Source organism: Megascapheus bottae, chromosome 10, assembly GCF_031878675.1.
Source record: "Megascapheus bottae isolate mThoBot1 chromosome 10, mThoBot2.hap1, whole genome shotgun sequence".
In the NCBI taxonomy this organism is placed as follows: domain Eukaryota; kingdom Metazoa; phylum Chordata; class Mammalia; order Rodentia; family Geomyidae; genus Megascapheus; species Megascapheus bottae.
In genome coordinates this window covers 65,527,560-65,543,328 of record NC_143518.1, presented here as the reverse complement: position 1 = coordinate 65,543,328, position 15,769 = coordinate 65,527,560, and the positions used below count along the sequence as shown (strand labels likewise).

The window sequence follows — 15,769 nt, the reverse complement described above, 5'->3', positions numbered from 1 at the left end:
CCTTTGCTTGTGAGGTTGTGAAGGATCTGGAGTGGACTCTCGGCTGCCGGGCTCCCGTCCCCGGGCAGCCAGTGGAAGGTATCTATTTAATATCTGGAGGGCACTTCTGCGCCCGCCCCGCAGCGGCGCCTGGCACGCCCGAGCTGGGGCTCCAGTCACCTGCACAGGGCACGCAGACACCAGTGGGGAGAAGGTGCAAGCTCTACGGCTAGAAGCTAGGTGGTGGGGAGGGGAGGGTGGTGGGGAGGGCAGTGGGGAGGGAGGGGCAGATGGGCCTGTCCACTTCCTGCCCTCTCCCTACACATGCCACGCGAGGCCTTTCTACCCTGTATGTGACGTGGCTGAGAACGACGAGAAACACACTTCTTTAAATTAAAGGCTCTCTCTCTCATATACGCATCCATCGCTCATCAAATGCACGATGCTTCTCTGACTATGTACATTCAGTATTTAACGTCTACGTTTGTGTGTTTAGACTCTGTACTGTAGTAAAATATGCAGTTTTCGTTGGCGAGGCGCCATGGCGAGGCCGGTACTCCTGTCTGTGCAGCGAGCCGCCGTGAGGGAGGGGAAGGGTCCCCACGCCATCCAGACTGCTGTGCCGGCCGGGGCCTGGCGGGGCAGTGGGGGTGCTGCCCCTTCCTTCAGTCCTTTCCGCGGAGGAGAGGCGGCGGGGGGGGGGCGGATCAGGGGTCCCAGCCCCCGCGGTCTGTACTCTCCAGAGAGAGGCTCTTGGTCTTTCGGGGGGACGCGGGGCTCGGGGGGCTGCTCAGGTTGGAGCTGTTGGAAGCTGTGGAATGCCTCGGGGAATCCGAGTCCTGCAAGCCCAGAGCAGAGCCCAGTGAGAGGAGGCGAGGGTCCTGAGGGCCTCTGCATCCCAAGTGTCAGGCCGTGACACCCCACCCCTGCACTCACCTCTCCGTCGTAGTCCCTTGCTGGGGTGTCGCTTCCTTGGTCCATGCCCCCCGAGGAGAGCGAGCCCTCCGATGGAGAGGGCAAGGGCTGCCTCTTGGCGCTGTAGCTTCCCCCCGACAACTCCCGCTTCAAGGCGCTGCCGTTCTGCGAGGAGGAGCCTGCAGACACCAGGGAGGCGTTAGCCTCGAGAACGAGGCACGCGAGGCCCTCAGCGCCCATCACCTCCCCACTGCTGGCTGCGCCCACGGCACAGCCTCAGCTGGAGGCAATCTGAAGCCACAGCCTGGTGGCTTCCTGTCACTCAGGCATGGTGGACACCCAGAGTCCCCGAGGCTGAGCCACTACCACCTTGGCACGGCTCCTTGTCCTCAGCGCACTGGCTGGGCCAGGCTCCCTCTCGGAGGACCAACACTGGAGCCGTGGACAGGCTCTCAGGTGGGGTCAGCACTCCCTGCACAATTCTCATAAAAAAGCCAGAAGATCTGCTGGGCACAGTGGCTCACACTCGTGCTCCTTCACCACTCAGGGGGCTGAGGACCTCGGTTCAAAGCCAGCCCAGGTAGGAAAGAGAGACCTTTATCTCCAATTCAAGACAAAAAGCCAGAAGCGGCGCTGTGACTCAAATAGTAGAGCGCTAGGGACAATGCCCAGGCCCTGAGTTCAGATCCCAAGACCAGCACCAGAACAGAACGAACACCCCACAGGGAAAAACACCTGTTAGCAAAAAACCATCTCGCTCGCAGCCCGGCTCTGCGCAGGCCCAGGAGCGCCGCCCCTTCCCCTCCCTTCTCCTCTCACTGGATCCAGGTGAAGTGCCACCCCGGGCTGTGCACAGCTCACACTCAGGTCCCCTCACTGATGTGTGCTTTTTCTCCTTGTAAACACTCAAAGCTTTCCTTCCAAAGAAAGGCTCTGGGCTCTGGTTAGCAGCCAGGGGCTGCTCTTGGCTTTCCGGGTGTGCAGCGTGGTGGTGCCAGGCGTGGGGCAGGGCTGGGAGGGGCCGAGGGGCACACTGCAGAAGGCGCAGAGTGGACGATGGCTGGCTCCTACAGAGCTGCCGCTGGAAGGGACCCTAGGCAGCAGACACCCTCGGGGACTCTGTCAGGAGGCCCTGGGGCTGTGAGTGGAATGGCAGCCTGCCTGGACCCCCAGTTCCCGCGGCATGACTTCTGCACAGTGCGGATATGTTTGCAGCGCTGTCCCAGACCTTCCCAGGAATGCAGCCTAGTGAGGGGCAAATTACTTGCAAAAATGTATTTGCCCACAAATAACCCACCCATCTGAAGCTGGTGGCTCACACCAGTAATTCTAACTACTCAGGAGACGGCGATCTGAGGATCTTGGTTTGAAGCCAGCCTGGGCAGGAAAAGTACGCAATACTCTTTTATCTCCAATTAAAAACACCAACAGGCTGGAAACAGGAGCTGTGGCATAGAGCGAAAGAGCAAAAGGAGCAAAAGAAACTAAACGTAAGGGTCCAGAGCCTGAGTTCAAGCCCCAGGATCGGTGCACACACAAAATAAAACCCCATGCGTTCTAGGGAAGGCGGCACTGCTGTAAGCAATGGTGCAGTGAGTGGTACTGCTTTCTCCTCTCTGACCCTGCCAGCCTCAACCCCCATCCAGGAGCCTCCACAGTGGCCACTGCACTCCACGAACAGGAGTGTTGGCTGGTAAGCACAGGGTGGTGCCAGGGGGACCACAATGACTCTCTGCAGGCTCTCTGTTGACCCTGACAGCCAGCCCTGCTACCCTGCCCCGTCTCTGTGGTCTGCCCTCTCCTAAGTGAGGGGTAAAGGTGCTCTGAGATCGACGACCGTCATTGAGACACCTTACTCTGAAGCTGTCCCTGCTGTAGGTCCTGTGTGCTCCTGCTGCCTCTGCTCTGCCCCCCCCTCCCCGCAGAACACTTGCTTTGGGGGAAGCGGGTGCAAGGTGGAACTTGGCAATGGACAGAAAGACCCCTGGTGCTGAGGACCAGAGGCTGCAGGCCACTGGGATGGGAGCCTGCCATGTCAGGACCAGGGAAGCTCCACCCAGAAAGGGGCAGACCCTGACCCCAAGAGCTGGGGGAAAAGAGGGTGACTTCTTAAGCTGCTAAACTGCAGGGTGATTGTCTACACAGGAAGCAACAATTCTGATTTTACAGGGTCAGCGCATAACAGCGCTACGTGGGCTCAGCTATGGCAAGGCCAGGACAACCCACCCACCACTCCAGAACAGGGGAGCGGGCTTTCTGCTGAGAGACTCAAATGCAACGTTCCCTTTAGTGAACTGTTGTTCTCCAGAGCGTGGGAGTGAAGAACGGTTTCACAGGGTCCTGGCGGAGTCGTGGTCAGTGCTGGTCTCTGAGCAGCATCCTGCTGCAGGGAAAGCATGGCTGAGAAAGGAGGGCGAGCCCTACACCAGGAGTCATCCCCTGACTCAGAGGCCACAGCCACTGTGTCACCCCAGGAGCTGCTGGGCAGAGCAGCAGAGGCCAGCTGGCTGCACACCCTGGGCCTGGCACAGCCATTCACATGCGCACCTCTGCGCAGAAGCACGGCTCTTTAGGTGAGCAGGCTCCCTTCCTCCCTACTGGAACGCTGCTTCTGTGCGGCAGCTGGACTTTGGTCCATCATGGAATGTCATTTTTCCTGTTGTTCCCTGGCACAGGGCTCTGAACAAAATTACAGAAGCAAGGTGCTGCAGGTCAGGACAGAGTGGAAGCAGAGTCCTCTAATAAATGCTGGGAGCTGCCTGGATGCAGGCATGAGGCCTGGCGCTTAGCACGCGCGGGTACAGTGCCCCCTCCCTGCCTCTCACGGCTGGCTCGGCACTGCTTCTTGTTTGTGGTGTCAGGACCCATCCCCTCTCACTCTCCTCTCCTTTTCTGCCTGCCTGCCACATGCCCAGCAGCTCTGACTCTCCAGGACCACTCAAAGTGCCTGTCACCTGGACACGGCTGCCATCACCGCCTGTCTGAAATCACTACAAACACAGACTGCGTAAAGGTCTTTCCTGAAGTTCTTACTGCATTTTGATCATTTCCTGCTTCATCTCCAAGCTCTGTGGATTCGTTCTTGCCTAGCGTCCTCTCTCCTCACGTTTGTCCCATCAGCCACCAAACACACTTCCGCCTGGCTGGCTGGTGCCACTGCTTCCCCCCATGCAGGGGTCCACGCTGGCAGCTACATGTCATGGCTATGTCTGTCGGTCTGTCGCCAGGGGGCCCACAACCCTGCAGAGACCACTGCTGCCCTCTGATCACGGCACCTGCACCACTGGGTGTCACCCAGCAGGGTGGTGAGGCACTCGAGAGCATCCTGGACATGTGCAAGCGAGTGGCGCCGCTGCAGGACTGGCAGGGCAGGCCCGGCACTTACGAGAGGACAGGCCACTGCTGGCACTCATGGAGCGGCCTGGCTCAGGGCGGGATGCGGTGATGGACGGAATACTGACGGAGCCGCTGAAGACTGTCCGGCCTTCCTGAGGACGAGGGTTCTGAAAACAGCAGGAAGAAACAGGTTTTGTGCAGAGGCGGCTACTTCTCACCCTGGTTACGTACTCATCATGTTAATAATCCCGAGCAGAACGGCAGAGGTAAGGAACAGCAGGCATGGCGTGGTGTCGCCTGCTCACACAGGTCATAAGGGTCACCGGGTTGTGAGCATCACCAATCAAAGGTCAGTACACGTCACATGGTTACAGGTGAAGAATTACATGGACATCTGCAGATAGTGAACACTTTTACTAGACATTTGGAGAAAAGCCAATTAAACCAGTGCCCCACCATGCCTGGAGCCAGCGGCGGGAAGGGGCTCTGGCCTGGGGAGGAGTGCGAGTGTGAAGGCCTCGTGGGTGGCCCCTCTCCCCAAGGGACTGCTGCAAGTTCTCAGCCACAGTGGGCACTTTCTCACATTATTTCACCCCATATAATCTCCATTTGGGCCTGTGTCTGCTCCTTACCGGGTCCCCTCAGTCACACAGAGGCAGAGTACTGGACTGTCCCCAGGGCCTCCCCTCTCCCGCAGTGGCTGCTCAGGAGAGGTGGGGAGCAGAGGCTGGGGTGGAGCGGGGTGCACTGCTGACCCAGCTGCCTGGCAGAGTGTGCCACTCACTGCCTGCTTCTTGGGGGCCTCAGGAGCACCGTGGGAACGACTACAGAGGCGAAGTCTGGGTCCAGCGCAAGGGTTCATATGCTAAGAAAAACTAAGTATTCCAAGCTTGCGCACTGCTTCTCCCACAATGACTCCACTCGTGAGGGCGCCTTCCCGCTCCCCACGCCAGGACCCCTGTACTGAGGCAAGGCGGCTGGGGAATCCACTGTGACTGCAGGCTAATGTGGAGACCACAGCAGAGGCCAGGTCTCTTGTACACTTGGAATAATATGGTATCTCCCATTCATCTTTTCTTTCAAAGGTTTTTTCTGTATCATGCTTTTTTGAAAAATGCAACAGAATGCCGGAGCTGGCAGCGTACACTCAGGAGGCTGCGATCTGGGCAGCCTAGTTGAAGCCAGCCAAGGCTCACAGGTCCTTCAGAATCCCCAATGAACCACCAAAGCCACGTGGTGGAGAGATGGCCTTTTTTTTTTGCCTTTATCAAAAAGCCCCAGCACTGGCACCAAGAAGAAGAAAAAAGCAGTACGTCACTACTGTCTGCTCACTACTGGCTCCCAGCTGTAGATCTGTGACCTGCTGGGGTTCACACCTGTACCATTTATTTTTGGTATGACTTGGATTTGTTTGGGGTTCTCATTTGTCAATGTTTATCTCACGTCTGTACCCGGAGAGCACCGCTGGGAGGCAGTGCCCCCACACTCAACCCCTGGGACCTTGGCTGTTGCAGGACGATGGTCCTGCGCGCACTGGGTGTTTATGCAGCTCATGGCTCATGGATGGCTCCACGCCACTGACATTTCTCTTTATTTTGTCTAAGCTACACGAGCCCTGACCTTGTTAACTTTTCTACCAACTGCAGTCAAGACCACAATAGACTCTAGTACCTGCAGCTATCTGCGGAATAAATGAATGGGTTAGATCTGAAATCTCCACTTTCTGCTTCAAGAACTAGCATTACTCAGCTGACAATGTAATTCAAAAACTTCAAATTATGATCCTATACAAATAATTATGGGGATGGGTAGCATTTAACTTGCATCACCTGAGCAGAACATCTCCTTGGAGTGAACACAATTGTAGCAATTCCTGAAATAATCTGATTCCCATGGGACACTGAACAAAGACGAATGTCTTTTGTTTCCTGTCAGATTCTAATGAGGCTCATTCAACGTTAATTGGTGGAATGGGGGAATAATGATGTGAGCAGAATCCTTAAGGCTTTTGAAGTCCAACAGAAGCAGTAAGAAGGTGTAGAGTGGCTACACAGCGTCTTCCTTGTGTGGCCCTCAGTGAGGGCGGTGCCAGGGCTAGTAGAGGACAGTGGGAAGAGTAGCCACCGAAAAGCCACGTGGCACATTCCAGAAGCTGTCACTGGCCCTGCGTTCTGTGCTACGCTGAACTGGCAAAGTCCATGTAATTCGTAATGAGTTATCGGTTTAAAGCAAAAGCTTGACTTTCTTTTTTCCCCAAGAAAATAAGCAAAACTGAACAGAAGCAGTCAGTGCTAGCAATTCAACATTTACACACAGAAGATATAAGAAACACGGTACCATGCGGCCAAAAAAAGCTCAAAACAGGCAGGACTATCTGTTTTAAGTCTATGGTGCTGCTTTTTGTTCTATAATCTTTTGTTGTTGTTGTTTTTGGTTGAGGGGCTTGAACTCCGGGCCTGGGCACAGTCCCTGAGCTCTTCAGCTCAAGGCTACCACCCTACCTCTGAGTCACAGACTCCTTTCCTGTTTTCTACGGATTAATTGGAGATAAGAGTCTCACAGTCTTCAGTGCCCAGCCTGGCTCTGAACTATGATCCTCAGGTCTCAGCCTCCTGAGTAGCCAGGATGACAGGCAAGAGTCACTGTGCCCCACTTATTCTATAATCTTAAGATTTTTTTTTTGTAAATAAGCCTACCCTAGAATAAATAGTAAAGCTATGCCAATCAGTTATTCCTGAACATTAAAATAATAAAAACGATACACAAAAATACTTTGTAGTCAGGCACTGGCTGTTCACACCTGTAATCCTAGCTACTCAGGAGTTGAGATCTGAGAATCTTGGTTCAAGGCCAACGTGAGCAGGAAAGTCTGAGATCCTTTTCTCCAGTTAACCAGCAAAAAGCCAGAAGCCATGGAGCCGTGGGTCAAGTGGAGCACTATTTTTGTTCAAAGAAAGCTCAGTATCGCTGGACACGGTGGCTCACGCCTGTCATCCTAGCTACCCAAGAGGGTGAGATCTGAGGACTGAGGTTCAAAGCCAGCCTGGGCACTAAAGAATGTGAGATTCTTATCTCCAATTAATCACCAGAAAATGGGAAGTGGGGTTGTGGCTCTAGGGTACGGCGGTAACCTTGAGCTGAAGAGCTCAGGGGCAGCGCCCAGGCCCAGAGGTCAAGCCCCATGACCCACAAAAAACCAAAACCAAAACCAAAACCAAAACCCAAACCCAAACCAAAACGAGCTTAGGATCAATGCCAGGCTCTGAGGTCAGGTCTTAGGACCTGGTTTTCTAGAAAACGTATCACTTCACCAATTAACATTATATAAGCCTCATTATAATCTTACAGGAAACAAAAGTCTTTGTTTTTCTGGTTATACTGCTGGCACTGATCTGCTCATAGCTAATGTGTAGGTTAGGGAATCCCCACTGTTAGTATTCCCTTTAACATGAATGCCTAATTAACTTAACAACTCGGAAAAATCAGTTCTAAAACTAGCTTTTTATCACTTTTTTTTTTTTTTGCTGGTTCTCATGGCCTTTATGCTCTCATTTGACTTTTTAATCCTAGTTGGTGCTCCATCATTTGAACCACGCCTCAATCTGTTTTATTTTTGCTAGTTAAGGGAGGTAAGAGTCTTATAGACTTCTTCCAGGGCCAGCTTTGAACATTGAGTCTTGGATCTCAGACTCTTGAGTATTTAGGATCACAGCATCTGGCATTGTCATGATCAACTCTGTCAGCGAAGACACCTAGATGACCCAGATAACACTTAAGACATAACTTACATTACTCTTGTACAGTCAAAAATGAGCTTAATGGATCATGCCTATAATTCCAGCTACTTGAGAGGCTGAGATTGGAAGAGAACAGTTTGAGGCCAGACTAGGCAAAATGTCTGAGACCCTACCTCAGCAGAAAAAGCTGGACATGGCGGCCTGTGCCTACAGCCCAGATATACCAAGAAGGGTAAACAGGAGGACTGTGTGATCCATGTGAGTTAGGGGGAAGTGAGCCCCTATCTCAACACAGCTGGAGTAATAAGGGCCGAAGGACAGCCTCAAGTAGTAGAGTTCTTGCTTCATAAAATCTTGGGTTCAAACTCCACTACTGCTACCCCAAAAGACTCCACAGCTAGTTTCCTTATTGGGAAATTGCTACTATAGGCAAATTTTAAGAAACGATATTACTATTTTTTCTGCTATGGGAAGTAAGTTTGTAGAATACAATCCAAAACTTTTATTATTAGGGAAAGTAACTTCCCTGGACATCAGTATAGGCATACAATACTTGGTAAAAACATGGCCATCTTGTTAATAACCACTTTCTATCTGAATGCAAAGGCACTGGTAAAGGAAGACCCAGGACAGGGGCAGGCGGGAGGCTGTTTTCTGGTGGCACGTGGCTTCCTTTCAGGTTTTTCACGTCCCCGACTCGCTTCCCTCATCGTGTATACTAGTTGGAAGGACATGCCAGTCGGCAGAGCCACCCCTTTTTGGATTCTGCTATCCACTTATACTACCGTTAACTTTACTTTGACTTTAGAGCTTTTTTAAAAGGTTATTTTTATAAAAGGTACATCTATGGATACAAACATTATCTTCATTACATCTAAGTTTCTCTGAATTGAACTGGTTATAGGGAAATGAGTTACTAAGGATTCAGAAATTTAGGAAACTTTTTTTTTCTATTTGTTTTAAAAGGATAAAACTCCATTTAGGGCTATTTTTTTTAATGATGATATTTGTAACAGAAAATGTCACAAGAAAACTTTATCAAACACAGTTAAACTTCAAAAACCTCTTGCTTCAAAAACAAAAACTAAAATCCTCCTTATTCATCCATTTTTTTTCTTTTCTTTTTGTCGGTTGTGGGACTTGAACTCTGGGCCTGGGTGCTGTCCCTAAGCTCTAAGGCTCAAGGTTAGTGCTCTACCCCTTGCGCCACAGCACCACTTCCAGTTTTCTGGTGGTTAATTGGAGATGAGAGTCTCATGGACTTTTCTGCCTGAGCTGGCTTTGAACTGTGATCCTCAGATCTCAGCCTCCTGAGTAGCTAGGATTGCAGGTGTGAGCCACCGCTGCCTGGCTTTACATGTTTTTCCCCGAAATAGAGCAAGAAGAGGGAAGTAAACAGAGAAAGGGAAAAAGAATGACAGCTGGCAGACATGGAGCAAGGGGGCCTCAGTGGGTTTGGGTTAGGCCAGGCAAGAGGAGCTCTATGTACCATTAGTGAACGTGAACCCCTGACTCAGCACGATGTTCATACCCTCAGAGCCATAAAGCTTGGTGTACCAGGGACAAAGCGCAGAGACGGGGAATGCTCGGGGTTTATGGAATCAGGAGAGAGAAATTTTTCAGCAGAATTTACAGTCATGTGATAGATGTGCTCAAAGTTGATCGGAGAGGAGATCAGACCGGAGTGATGATGAGGGGATGGATGAGAGAAGCCTGGCTATTGAAACAACAGAGAGGAGAGAGAGAGACATGAGGTGCTGGAAATGGTCTCCACACATGACACTCAGACAGCGTGCACACACAACAGCTCAAGCCTTCATCAGGACTGAATTGTAGTGAAACGCTGTTAGGCTTAGAAAGTTACATTTTATTCTCTTCTTGTCAATGAAAGGCCTCTACTACTATAAATAAGTAGAAACTAGACTTGCAGAGATGTAGACTTCCAGCACTTGGGTTCAATATTTTCTTACATGAAGCAATCAAAACATAGCAAAAATCTACCTAGAACAGAAAGAAAGAAAAAGCAAGAAGCAGCAGGAGCCACTCCATCCCCGAGGCTGGGGCAGCGTCATGACAGGAACCCATCCCAGGCTTACCTGCAAGCCCCAGTCTCAATTCCATCACATACACACACAACAGCAAGCAACAAGGCTGGTTTTTTGCTTTTATTTTATTTTTTGCCAGTCCTGGGCTTGGGTTCGGGGCCTGAGCGCTGTCCTTGGCTTTCTCAAAGCCCTACCACTTTCTCAGAGCTCTACCACTTGAGCCTCAGTATCACTTCTGGCTTTTTTCTTCTATGTATGTGATACCGAGGAATCGAACCCGGGTCTTCGTGCATGCTAGGCAAGCATTCTACCATTAGGCCAAACTCCTAGCCCTAACAAGGCTGTTTTTAATATGAGAAAAAGCCTTCCCCTAAGGGTGTGTGTGTGTGTGTTTCAAGTGAAATAATGTAAAACCAAAGCTATAGAAAAAAAATCTTAGAAGCTAAGGACTCAAACCAAACCACTACTTCTGCATATTTGTAAGTCTACTCATGGCCAGTCACCTTCTCGAATGAGGGGGGGGAGCGCTCAATTCTGGGGACTGGGCTGGGTGGAATGACATGTCAGAAGAAACAGTGGCTGAACCAGCATGGCTCACCCATTGAGCCATGTCCTCTGTCAAAAGGTCTCAGGATCTGTCTATGTCCAAAGGCTTCTAAAAAAAAGATACATTTAATTCAGACATAGAGGAGTTAGAGCAGCAATTTCTAAAGTCTTTTACCAAAAAAAAAAGCTCTATAAAACTCTACTAATACACATACTTTATGAAGCAAAATTATAAGCCAGTGTGGTGGCTCACACCTGTAATCTTAGCTACTTAGGAGGTGAGCTTTAAGAATTGTGGTTCAAAGCCATCTCAGACAGCAAAGTCCATCAGACTCTTATTCACAATTAAGCATCCAAAAAGTGAAATTATGGCCCAAGTGACAGACTGTTATCCTTGAGCAAAAAAGCTCAGGGACAATTTCCAGGTCCTGAGTTCATGGCCCAGCATTGGCACCGAGAAAATAAAAATAAATATATTAATAATTATTCTGGCCGGGCACCGGTGACTCACACCCGTAATCCTAGCTACTTAGGAGTCTGAGATCTGAAGATCAAGGTTCAAAGCCTGCCCAGGTTTGAAAGTCATGAGACTCTTATCTCCAATTAACCACCAGAAAACTGGAAATGGTGCTGTGGCTCAAGTGGTAGAACACTAGCCTTGAGCTAAAGAGCTCAGGAACAATGCCCAGACCCAGAGTTCAAGCCCTATGACTGACTATATATATATACATATATACACACACACACACACACACACACACACACATATATTCCAACTATTATTATTATTTTGTGGGGCATGCTGAAGATGAAACCCAGGCCAAGCCAGGCACAAACTAGGCAAATGCTCTATCATTTAGCTCCATCTCCCAGTTCTAGTCCAAGTAAAATTACCTCTTAAAGCCCCCAAATCACTGAGCTTAGCAGGTAAAATATATATTACTCTATGAATATATAGGCAATAAACTATTCCTGTATTCAGATGGATGAAAGGCTGCTTTCCTTTATACTAGCAAATACTTAAAACAAATTCAGTGTGGGCTGGGAATTTGGCCTAGTGGTAGAGTGCTTGCCTAGCATGCATGAAGACCCGGGTTCGATTCCTCAGTACCATATACATAGAAAAAGCCAGAAATGGTGCTGAGGCTCAAGTGGTAAAGCTCTAGCCTTGAGAAAAGTCCAAGGACAGTGCTCAGGCCCTGAGCTCAAGCCCAGGACTGGCAAAAAAAAAAAATTCAGTGTATTTTTCAAAAAAAAAATACACAACACCTTATATTAATTGCTGACTTTCTCTTAGCTAAGGCACAAACAAAAGGTTCACATCTGCTACATGAAGGCAAAAAATGATTTATGGCCCTTATTATTTAAGAGACAAACAATGCTATTTCTGGGTCATTTGATACAAAATGAACAGAATTAAGCTGTAAAAGTAGTTTATAACACACTTGCTAAGCCCATAAGTATTTCACCAGAAAGCAGTACTGATTTCAGTAAGGTGAGATATAAAAAATGTCAGCACAGATGAGAACTCAGAAGACCTATGACAGCTTGAAAGCCTGAAGTATATGACCAAATTTAATATATCTTTTCTTTTTACAAACTTTGAAATTTCATTTCAGAAATTCTTGAGAACATATAAAAACCCAACAAACTTTTCAATATACATGTATACCAACACAGATTATTTCAGACATATACATTATATTGTTTCCCAATGTCTAGCCTAGAGAAGCCCAGAGTAATTGTTCAATAAACATGAGCTAGATGATTAAGTGGATGTAGACATGCAAAAAGAAGCCTCTGTCCACAGCAGGAATAGCTCAGTGGCTCAATGCTCGTCTAGCAAGTGTGAGGCCTTGGGTTTGGTCCACAGGACCAAAAAGCAAAGAAAAAAAGAAGAGACATAACAAGGGGGAAAAAGGCTCAGATAACGTAAGTGCCAATGAAATGAGAAAAGGCATGTGACAATAACAACAACAACAAAAAAGGAAACAGGAACTGTGAAACATGAAATCTTTGATACACATAACATATGCAGGTGATGTAACATGTTAAAATATACACAATGGTTTGTCTTCTCTATTTTACTACATGCAATGGTACTTGCAGGGTATGAAAACAATAACAGGAAGTGGAGGTGAGCCTTATGTGTCAGAGAACCAGTCTCCAGCAAAAAAAAAATTAGGGGACGGCATCTAGGCCCTGAGCTCAAGCCCAAATTAAAGAGGGGCAGGGTGGGGGAAAAGAATGGAATGAAAGGAGGGACAGTGAAACTGACTGGAACTGCTACACAGTGACTTGGGATAGGGTGGTGGTTGATTTCCCAGCCAGGAAATCTGGTTAGGACCTGAAGCCGGCCAAGAAGGCCAGGCAGGGTGCCTCCTGCAGGCAGAGGGCCGCCGGGGATCAACCACCCGCAAATGCTGTCTAACCTTGTGCTGCTTAGCTGTGAAAAGAAGAAGGGAAACAGATTTCTTGTGCTTCCAAGTGGTAGGAGAGTGAGAGAAAAGAGAGGGGCTGAGGAAAAATACTTTCTTATAAAAGTTCTTGTTTGTAACAATAGTATAACTACATTTCCCCTCATGGCAGAATGCCATAGCTAGAAACATAGAAAATATTGAAACAATTTCATCTTGACGAAAATACTGTAATTATAATTTATAGAATTACTACAACATTCTTCCGTTATTCTTGTTACAGGGGTGGAAAATACAATATGAGAAATGGTCCTTCCTGTGCAGGTGCTGTCTGACCCGCCTCCCAGCTACTGGGAGGAGGAAAGAAGAGGGTCACAAGCCTGAGGCCAGCCTGGGCAAAGTTACCAAGACCTCAACTCAAAAACAAATGGAAAATCAAGGGCTGGAGTGTGGCTCAGGTGGTAAAGAGCCTCTGGTTCAGGCCCCGACGTCTCCAACATGGGGCAAGAAAGTAAAGGATAAATGTATTAAAACTTTGTTAACCATTGAAGTAGTTTTGCATTTGCTGTTGTATTCTTCTGCAAGATATCCATGTGTCTGACATTTGAGTGTCTCTATCCTCCACAATGGTATCTAGGTGTCATTTACAAAAAGCGTTATTTACAAATGTTTAAGATTTTTCAAATGTAAGCTATATGAATTCATATTTCAACTGTCTAAATTAAAAAAAAACTATGAAGATATTTTATGTGTGACACTGTCACTTCCATAGAGAAGAACGAAACTCAGAGGCTCTAGGCTATGTGATTCTGGTACTTTCACTTCTGAGAAGAAAGAAAAGCACTCTGAGGCCATGCAGAAAACACTAAGAATGGGCAAACAATGAGGAGAAATTTGAGTTTCCAATCTGGGTAAAGCTAAAAAAATACTATAGCTTTAAAATCCAATAGGACAGCCTGAATATTTAATATGGTCAATCTTAAACTTACTTGATTCTGTTCTGAAGGTTGGCTCTAATCTGGCTCTTGTATACTTTATTAACCTTTATTTAGCATAACTAGTTAAAATTCTCATTCCAAGAAGGAAGTGATTTTTGTGAATGATTTTATCTCATAAGGGAGGGATTATTAATACAAATATCGAGTATGTAAATGTACACGAATATTTCATTTTTCTTCCAAGGAAATAAATATGAAGCTCCCTTAATATGTTTTTATGGTAAATTGAATTGCTCATCTAAATGTATTTTTTTCCCTCTCTTGGTTCTTCTTTTACAATAGTTTTGTAATGTGGTTAATTTAAGATAGATTTCCTTAGAAAGAGATTTTGGCTAAGATTCAGAAATTGCCATAAAATCAACTTTAAATTTGTGCAAAGCTTAACTGCTCTCCCTACTGAACAAACAAAAGGTCATCTGTTTTATCACTTTGCTGGAAGCATGTGACACTGAAGTATTATGAGCCAGCAGAGTCTGTACGCAGTACATGCCCGTAATATCAACATAACTCGTCTGAGGACACAATTTCATGCCACCAAAGCACAACAGTTTCCTGTGTTGTACTTCTAAAGGTCCATTAACAAGGAAACATGTTTGCAAATGGCCAATGGAAAAAAGATTTAACTGGATTAGCTGAGAGGTGTGGCTACTGATGACCAAATGGATTTTGGTGGTGGGGGGTGAGGAGAGAGGAGATGCCAATTATTTATGTATACTGGTAAAGTTGCAAGGATTTGGTAACCAAGTTCTGGTATTTCTTCCACCCTTAGGTCTTGGAGATATCTCAGGCACAGGGAACCAGCTATAGGTGGGGCAGGTGTGGGAGGATCTCTAGGGCTGGAACTTCATTTGTTACGTTTGTGACGGAAGTCTAAATTTAGTATTTCTCATCTGGTATGCCATCATATATCTTATGTGCACATTGTGATCTTCTGAGGGAAATCTTTTCTTATTAAACTAATATATCCCGTGAAGTCTGCACACACATACATATACACTGAAGCCTGCAAATCTGTGTGTGCACACTTACTCCCCCTCTCCCACCCACTCATCTGCACACTCACTCTTCTTTCCTCTTACCATGGGCAGGTCTTTTAGGATCTGTATTCCATCTCCAGGACCCATGTGTGCTATGTGGTTAAAATTAGTTGGGTTAGAAATTAATTTATTTCTCATTTCTGGATCTCGTAGCATCTCCCTGTAAGGCAGAACACCTGTTTAGACATTTTTCAGTCTAGTTAACATAAGAAAAAATTGAATATTCTTTATTTTTATAAAAATATAGGTTAAATAATGTTAAAGACAATATTAGAATAACAGAATATAGTCAAATAATTCAATTCCTTGAAATGCTTTGGCTTTAATTTTGTATGAAGACATCTTACAACTTGGGATGAGAAAAGTGAGAGTCTTTTTTTTTTTTTTTTAATGTGTGCAGCCTAGTACGGGGCTTTGAACTCAGGGCCTGAGAGTTGTCCTTTAGATTTTTTACTCAAGGCTAGTGCTCTACCACTTGATTCACAGCTCCACCTCCAGCTTTTCTGGTGGCTAATAGGACATAAAGGCCTCACAAAATTTCTTGCCTGGGCTGGCTGTAAACCACGATCCTCAGATCTTGGCTTCCTGAGTAGCTGGGATTATAGGTGTGGGCCACTGGCAGCTGGCTGAGAGTCTTTTTAACTGTTTCAGCCAGAATTGGTGATCCAACCCAGAACCCTGGCATCCTAGGCAAGTGCTGGAGTCTAGCCCAAGAGGGTCAAGGTTTTTGATGTTCTTGTTGCTGTTGACACTAAGGAC

General features: G+C 47.4%; 1 protein-coding gene across 12 annotated transcripts in view; it reads right to left on the bottom strand.

The window, feature by feature from the left end:
- Positions 1-680: 680 nt before the first annotated feature.
- Positions 681-15,769, bottom strand: part of Cdc42bpa (CDC42 binding protein kinase alpha) — a 199,608-nt gene continuing 184,519 nt past the window's right edge. For 9 of the 12 annotated variants that reach the window (XM_090341544.1, XM_090341536.1, XM_090341537.1 and 6 more), the window contains 4 exons: positions 15,053-15,170; positions 4,280-4,397; positions 916-1,073; positions 681-818 (listed from right to left, as the gene is read on the bottom strand). In XM_090341544.1, the coding sequence (XP_090197670.1) occupies positions 687-818; positions 916-1,073; positions 4,280-4,397; positions 15,053-15,170 (526 nt within the window). In that variant the 3' untranslated portion in view covers positions 681-686. Of the gene's footprint in view, positions 819-915; positions 1,074-4,279; positions 4,398-9,498; positions 9,685-15,052; positions 15,171-15,769 lie in introns of all 12 variants that reach the window. The other 3 variants (XM_090341545.1, XM_090341546.1, XM_090341548.1) reach the window with 1 other exon arrangement.